This window comes from Rhinopithecus bieti, unplaced genomic scaffold, assembly GCF_001698545.2.
Source record: "Rhinopithecus bieti isolate Rb0 unplaced genomic scaffold, ASM169854v2 scaffold_7985, whole genome shotgun sequence".
In the NCBI taxonomy this organism is placed as follows: Eukaryota; Metazoa; Chordata; class Mammalia; order Primates; family Cercopithecidae; genus Rhinopithecus; species Rhinopithecus bieti.
The window spans coordinates 1809346-1816957 of NW_016805762.1; the positions used below are offsets into that span (position 1 = coordinate 1809346).

Genomic DNA, 7612 nt, shown 5'->3' on the forward strand with positions numbered 1-7612 from the left:
AGACTCCATCTCAAAAAAAAAAAAAAAAAAAAAAGAAAACTTAAGTAAATTCTATTTACAGACAATCATTATCATAAGTCTTCATGAAACTCGGTATTTTACATTGCAAATTCTAGTATGTTTTACCAACTTCAGAGGAAAGGCAGTGCCTTATGGAAATTTATCTGCTTGTTTTCAAATGATCAAGAATACAAAGGAGTATGTGTTTAAAATGGCAAATTTTTATTCAATTTTATATTTTCTAAAAATTGCCTAGACTAATGGTAGAGTTGACCAATTATTGAAGTGAGTTTAAAACACTGTATTGGGAATGCTTACTGGGCATTTCTGCTGTTCAATGGTGATTGCTTATTTAATAAATTCTTACAGCTTTACAACTTAAAATTGTTCATATTTTAATCAATAGGGAAGGAAATAGTGAGACGAAGGTGAAGGAACTATGTAGGGTAGTAGTTCTCAAACACCAGCTTATAGATTTGTGTCTGTCTCCTACAAAGAATTCACTGGTCTGCTGTGAAATAACAAAACTATGGTATGGAGAGATGAGCATAAGATATACTTCAAGACTAGAAACTATTCACATTTGAGCATATATTATGGTCGATGGAGGCTTGGCTTTTTCTGATCTACACTGAAAATTAGCTGTGAGAAAGGAACTCACTCTTCACTCTATGGCACTATTAAGTTATGTATATTATATAATATATAGCATTTTATTTAAGTGATAACAAAGTGTCTTGGGACTCCCTTCCAACATCTCTTTTTCATGTACTAACTGTGCTTTTTCCTCATATCTAATTGAAGCTTAATATGTGTAAACTAGACAAGGTAGATGACAAATGATTAATGACTTTTTTTGTTTTCTTTAGATACATCCAGAAAGTGCCCAGAAGAAACTTTCTGCTGGAAAAATTGAAAAAGCAGTATTTATAACCTTAGAATTTGTGGATAATTTGTTAAAATGGCAGAAAATAATGAAAATAATAGTAAAAATGTAGATGTAAGGCCCAAGACTAGTCGGAGCAGAAGTGCCGACAGAAAAGATGGTTATGTGTGGAGTGGAAAGAAGTTATCTTGGTCAAAAAAGAGTGAGAGTTATTCAGATGCTGAAACAGTAAATGGTATAGAGAAAACTGAAGTGTCTTTAAGGAACCGAGAAAGGAAGCACAGCTGTTCATCCATTGAGTTGGACTTAGATCATTCCTGTGGGCATAGATTTTTAGGCCGATCTCTTAAACAGAAACTGCAAGATGCCGTGGGGCAGTGTTTTCCAATAAAGAATTGTAGTAGTCGGCACTCTTCAGGGCTTCCATCTAAAAGGAAAATTCATATCAGTGAACTCATGTTAGATAAGTGTCCTTTCCCACCTCGATCAGATTTAGCCTTTAGGTGGCATTTTATTAAACGACACACTGCTCCTATAAATTCCAAATCAGATGAATGGGTAAGCACAGACTTGTCTCAGACTGAATTGAGGGATGGTCAGCTAAAACTAAGAAATATGGAAGAAAATATAAACTGTTTCTCACATACTAATGTTCAGCCCTGTGTCATAACCACCGACAATGCTTTGTGTAGAGAAGATCCTATGACTGGCTCTGTGATGAACCTGGTTTCAAATAACAGTATAGAAGATAGTGATATGGATTCCGATGATGAAATTCTAACACTTTGCACAAGTTCCAGAAAAAGAAACAAACCCAAATGGGAATTGGATGATGAAATCCTGCAGCTGGAAACACCTAAATACCACACGCAGATTGATTATGTCCACTGTCTTGTACCAGACCTCCTTCAGATCAATAACAACCCATGTTACTGGGGAGTAATGGATAAATATGCAGCCGAAGCACTACTGGAAGGAAAACCAGAGGGTACCTTTTTACTTCGAGACTCAGCACAGGAAGACTATTTATTCTCTGTTAGTTTTAGACGCTATAGTCGTTCTCTTCATGCTAGAATTGAACAGTGGAATCACAACTTTAGCTTTGATGCACATGACCCCTGTGTCTTCCATTCTCCTGACATTACTGGGCTCCTAGAACATTATAAGGACCCAAGCGCCTGTATGTTCTTTGAACCACTGCTGTCCACTCCTTTAATTCGGACTTTCCCCTTTTCCCTGCAGCATATATGCAGAACAGTTATTTGTAACTGTACAACTTATGATGGCATTGATGCCCTTCCAATTCCTTCTTCTATGAAATTATATCTGAAGGAATATCATTATAAATCAAAAGTTAGAGTACTCAGGATTGATGCACCAGAACAGCAATGCTAATAACAGGATAGGAGCATGGAAATCATATATATATTTTCTTTTAATATTTTGTTTTCTTATTATGCCACTTTGAATTTTCTGTGAAGGCAGTGGTGTCCAAAATAAATCTCTGCCCTAAATTTTACTTATAAATCCATTTTTTTAATGATACACAAATTGTTTAAGGTTATACACTAGAGCTTAAATAGATATTTTAACCAGATGTTTGGTTTTGTTTTACCTTGTAGGTTGTATAATTACATTTTTTTTCTTTCCTTAATTTACACATGATCCAGGCATATTTGAAATTTGGTAGGCATTGCAAACACATTTGAATATTTTATATTTCATACTTTTCTTTAAAAAGTAATCTTATGTCCTTTCCTACATGTGAAATATTTTGTTAATCTATGCCATTAGTAGTATTATATGTAAAATATAGTTACCTATCCCCCTTTTCATTGAGTTTGACATTCTTCAGTAAAGCGGAATGTTGTAATTCACCGTTCATACTAATGTTATTGACTTTTGTAACTTACTAATAGGGATGTTAAAGGTAACAAAACCAAGTCAAACTTGATGTGTTTTTATTTTAAATATTAACTCTAAAGCGGGATTACTAAATTTGATTAATCTGGTCAATGAGAATCAAATGAAAACATAACATTCTGGAGGTGCACTTACTTTTCTACAATGTGGCCAGATCATTTGTCATTCCTGAATAGGTCTTTCTCTCAACCTGCAAGAGCTAAACCATCTTCAAAACATAAATCTTGTTCCTTTCTCATTGGAAGCTTTGAAAATAATGATAACACTATTAGTAGCTATTAGTTACTGAAGTGCTAAAGTAATTGTGGGGTTTTTCTGTATTAGCTTATGAACTGTTGCTTCTACTTAGCCCTTTTATAGAAACTCTTGAGCTGTTACTTTGGGGAAATTCCGCAATGTATAAGCAGCCACAAATTTCCACTGGTAACCAAAGAGTACCTAAGTAGTTTTTTATTATTTTAAGTTGAACTTGAATAAAGATTCAAGAAATAAACATGGAGCTCAGTATTCAGGAAGCTTAATATTGTTTTTGATCTACAAGATCCAAATAATTATCCCTGTCTTCAGAATTAACTTAGTCTTTAATGTGGCTTCAAAAAAAGGAAAACCTTTTGACAGCTGCATGACTTATGGCATACAAAGCAGTACTGGACAAAAGGGATGATATTTTAAATTTACTGTCCCAGAAACAGGGCAACGTTTTTAGAAACATCTTTATCCCAAGGTAACTAGTAAAATAAATGGAGTGGTATCCTATCTAACTTCTTTTTTTAAAGAATCAATGAATATTAAATGTAGACAGACAATTTTTCTTCTGGTGAGCTGTCTAACCCTTTGTACAAATTGACATTTTTAATGTCGTAATGGATTTCTTGATGCTAGTTTATCTATATTAGGAAACTGCTTCTACCTGGATTGAAAGAAATTTGACTCATAAACTTCCAAGTTAGAACAAATATTTCTTCATTATTGTTGCTGTTATGTGAGTAGTATTTCCCTATCTTGCACTTCTGTTAAAATGAAAATGGCATTTTTCCATAATAGCTTTAAAATAATTTTTTAGTAATTATTACAAAATTAAATAAGGAAAATCTCTATTACCGTTATCTTTCAGCATTTTTTTTTCTCAGTGATCTCAAGATTGTCTTAGTCTCAATGAGATGTAGCTACAAAAATGGCACCTCTCTTAGCAGTGATGAGGCTCAGGATATTAACACCAATGTCAGGATAAATATCTCTTCTAAAGACGATATTTACCTTCTACAAGGTTAGAAAAGTCTCATACTACCTCATCTTTATTGTGGCGCTTTTGTAGATCACTGGGAAGCTTATCTTATTAACAAATATACCACTTCCTAAATATCCATCTTTGGTGAAAGAAAATAGTGTGGTAAGACTACCCATGATTATAGTTTTTTATCAGAATTTGATAAGATTTTCTGTTTCTGTGAAACAATTATTTTAAATATTTTCTTTTAAAATAACTTTTATCAGTACAGAAAACCTAAGGGATGACTAGCTTACAAATATTATGTTAAGGGGTAGTTTTATAAAGAAAAATGATATATAATTATGTTGTCTTTTATAGTGTTAAAATTAGTATTTATATGAAAGTCAAGATCTAAGTACCTTTTCATATAATTCAAACTGATTGCTTGTGATATGTTTTCTCTGGCTTTTTTATTTTTTCAACTTCAAGGTATTAACAGCTGTTAACACTTAAAAGTACTGCCACATATGTAGCCTTGAAGTAGATGATCTAATAAATGAGAGCAGGGAAGAGATTCATTGACTCTGAAATGATTTTTATTTTTCCTTTGGTATTTGCTACAGTGAAAAGAAGTTTGGAAAGTAGATATATAAAGACTTGAGAAGGGAATTGTTTAAGGGAAAAGAAAAGAGTAAGAATTGTTTTTAAAATATTAAGGAATTGGAATTCAGAAAGGTTACCCCCTTCCTCTGTGTCTTGTGAGGATACATTTGGAAGAACATACAGTATTCAGAAACTAACCTATATAAAATGTAAACAGTATATTGATTGCACTATATAAATGAGTAAATTTTAAGAGGAACAATGTGGGAATGTATAAATTTGTCTAAAATTTTGTAACTCTGTTGAACAAAGGGAAGATTTGAAAAGTGTAAATTCCAGAATTGAGAAAGCATTTAGCATGGTGGAAATGTGGAGAGTTTATTGGTGAGAGAGGATGGAGCTAAGAGAAATAAGATCAAATATTAAAATTAGGAATTTAGGCATTACCTCAGGGAAAAGCCTTGACAGTGAAAAGAAACTACTTAATCGCTAATAGCTAGTCTGGACCAGACACTTAACTGCGCTTTGGGAATCATCCTGGGCTAATCAGGAAATAAACTTGACTTTTCTATTTTTCTCTGAAGCTTTACAGGACATACTCCCACTCCCATTTTTTCAAAGCCTACAGCATCTTGATTCATAGTATAATTCCTGAAGTGTGCTGAATGGACTTTAAGGTTCCTTTGGCATTTCTGTATAGAGTTATATGTGATCTTTCTATAACCATGCCACTCACTTAAATAATTCATGAAGGGAATGGTTTAATTTAAAGGAAGACCTAATAGGAAGAAGATTAAAGGAAGCTTTTAGTCAGCCTGTGGCTAGATTTATTGATTTGGTGATCAAACCTGTGTTCTTTCCTGAATTTCAGCTAATGGCCAACTGTGGTCAAAGAATGGCTTTCAGTTCAAGTTTTGACTTCTTATTATAAATAATATAAAGAATATCTTAGTAATTAGAAATCCCTTAATAAGTAGAACAAATGTGGCAAGTAGGACTCCTATCAGTACACAAATTCCATTTCTTTTATAAGAAAACACATAAACCATTATCATTTATTCATGAGCCAAAGCCATTAAGGAGATAAATCCAGTTATCAGCTTCCTGTCTCTCAAGTTTGGATCATTTTATAGATCCACACAATAGAGAGCTTCCTTCCTATGAAACAAAAACCTTGAGATCTCTCTCTCTCTTTTTTTTTTTCTTTTCTTTTTTTTGAGACGGAGTCTCGCTGTTGTCGGCCCAAGCTGGAGTGCAATGGTGCAATCTCGGTTCACTGCAACCTCTGCCTTCCAGGTTCTAGCAATTCTCCTGCCTTAGCTCCCGAGTAGCTGAGATGACAGGCGTGTGCCACCACGCCTGGCTAATTTTTGTATTTTTAGCAGAGACGGGGTTTTACCATGTTGGCCAGGCTGGTCTCAAACTCCTGACCTCAGGTGACCACCCGCCTCGGCCTCCCAAAGTGCTGGGATTACAGGCATGAGCCACCATGCCTGGCAGAGATCTAACTCATACTTAACTTTTCATTAAAATATTTCTTGTCACTTTCAGATATAATCAAAATCCAATTAACAGCTTGCGCATTCATTTTGGTAAAGCAAATTTCACAGAAAAGTAGACAAAATTATAAGAGATTCCTGGAGACAACACAAGGAAAACAATGTTTAAATGTAAAATAGCCTGTATAATGTTAGGTGATGTAATGCCCAAGTGAATAAAAGATTTTTAGTCAAGCAAACTACTGTTTCTACTTTGGAGGAAAAAAAGTCAGTTTTCCATTTGTATTTTAAGGAGGGAACAGAAAGCACAAAGGTTTTTCTTTATTAGTGGCCTACTAGAAATGAGCAGTGCAAGAGTCTACCTGTACTATTCTAATACAGTAAGATATTAGACACAAAATGGAGGTAACTTTTTAAAATAGATTGGCTTGGAAGTTGAAATGTAGATTAATGGATATAACCCAATAGAAAGGGATTTTAAAATAAAGCCAAAGTCTATTTTTTTATTTACTTTCTAATTTTGAACAAATTACTCAGTCTAAATCTTCTTTGCCTGTATTTCCTATAAAATGTAGGTGATACTTGTCACTCGACTTCCTGGAGGTTAATTCTTCTGCAAGAGGTGACCCTGAGAGCATACTTTAAAATAATTGCTGTACAGCCATTGAGTACTAACGTGATGATAGGTTTTCAAAATATCTCTGTTAGTGGACCCTGCATAATTACATTCACTTCTCTTAGACTGTAAAATACTTTCTTGACTTGTTTTAACAGTAGAGATAGCAGTATAATTTGAATTTATGGTTTAGGCTCTGCAATTAGAGGAAAAATTGCAGTTTCCTCCTACCCTTCATATGGTCTGTGTAAAACTGATGTTTGCCTAACTTATTTTAAAAATTGGTTACGTTTTCAGAAAATAAAGATAATCACTTTTGCCATGGTTATAATCAAATCTAAGCTTTCAGACTTGAGAGCCATGGTGTAAAACTCAAGGAGGTTTACTTAAATTATGCTGACTTTGCTAGAATTGGATAAATTCCATATAAGCCAAGTATGAGTTCACATGTACTCAAATACACAGTTTTCACAAAGCTATTACTCTTGTCAATCAGGCTTGTATGATTTATTCCTTACCACGAAAGAAGTAGACAATTGCCACTTTTATTTCTAATCCTTAAGTTGAATGTTTCTTCTTGGATGTAAGTTCAAATAAACTGATCTGGATAAATTTTCATTTCTTCTTAATTAAAACTTCCTATGTAAAATCCAAAGGCTTTGTGTTTTATTTTAAAACATATGTCTTTACTTCACACATTCAACTTAGAATCTGAAAAAGAGAGAGAAATCCACATTCTTACACATTTTCTAATTTATAATACACTCCTTTTAGTTTTTTGTGTTTGGGTCTTCCAGAAGCAGGTGCCAAGATGTGATTAGAGGTGCAAGAGATTTATTTGGAGTGAAATACCTAGAAGGATAAAGGAGAAGGGA

General features: G+C 33.7%; 1 protein-coding gene across 2 annotated transcripts in view; it reads left to right on the forward strand.

Annotated features, from left to right (window-relative positions):
• The window catches only part of SOCS4 (suppressor of cytokine signaling 4), a 22219-nt gene extending 14827 nt beyond the window's left edge, over window positions 1-7392 (forward strand). For both annotated transcript variants that reach the window (XM_017873672.1, XM_017873671.1), the window contains one exon: window positions 870-7392. In XM_017873672.1, coding sequence (XP_017729161.1) covers window positions 962-2281 — 1320 coding nt within the window. In that variant the 5' untranslated portion in view covers window positions 870-961 and the 3' untranslated portion in view covers window positions 2282-7392. The remainder of the gene's footprint in view (window positions 1-869) is intronic.
• The last annotated feature ends 220 nt before the right edge of the window (window positions 7393-7612 follow it).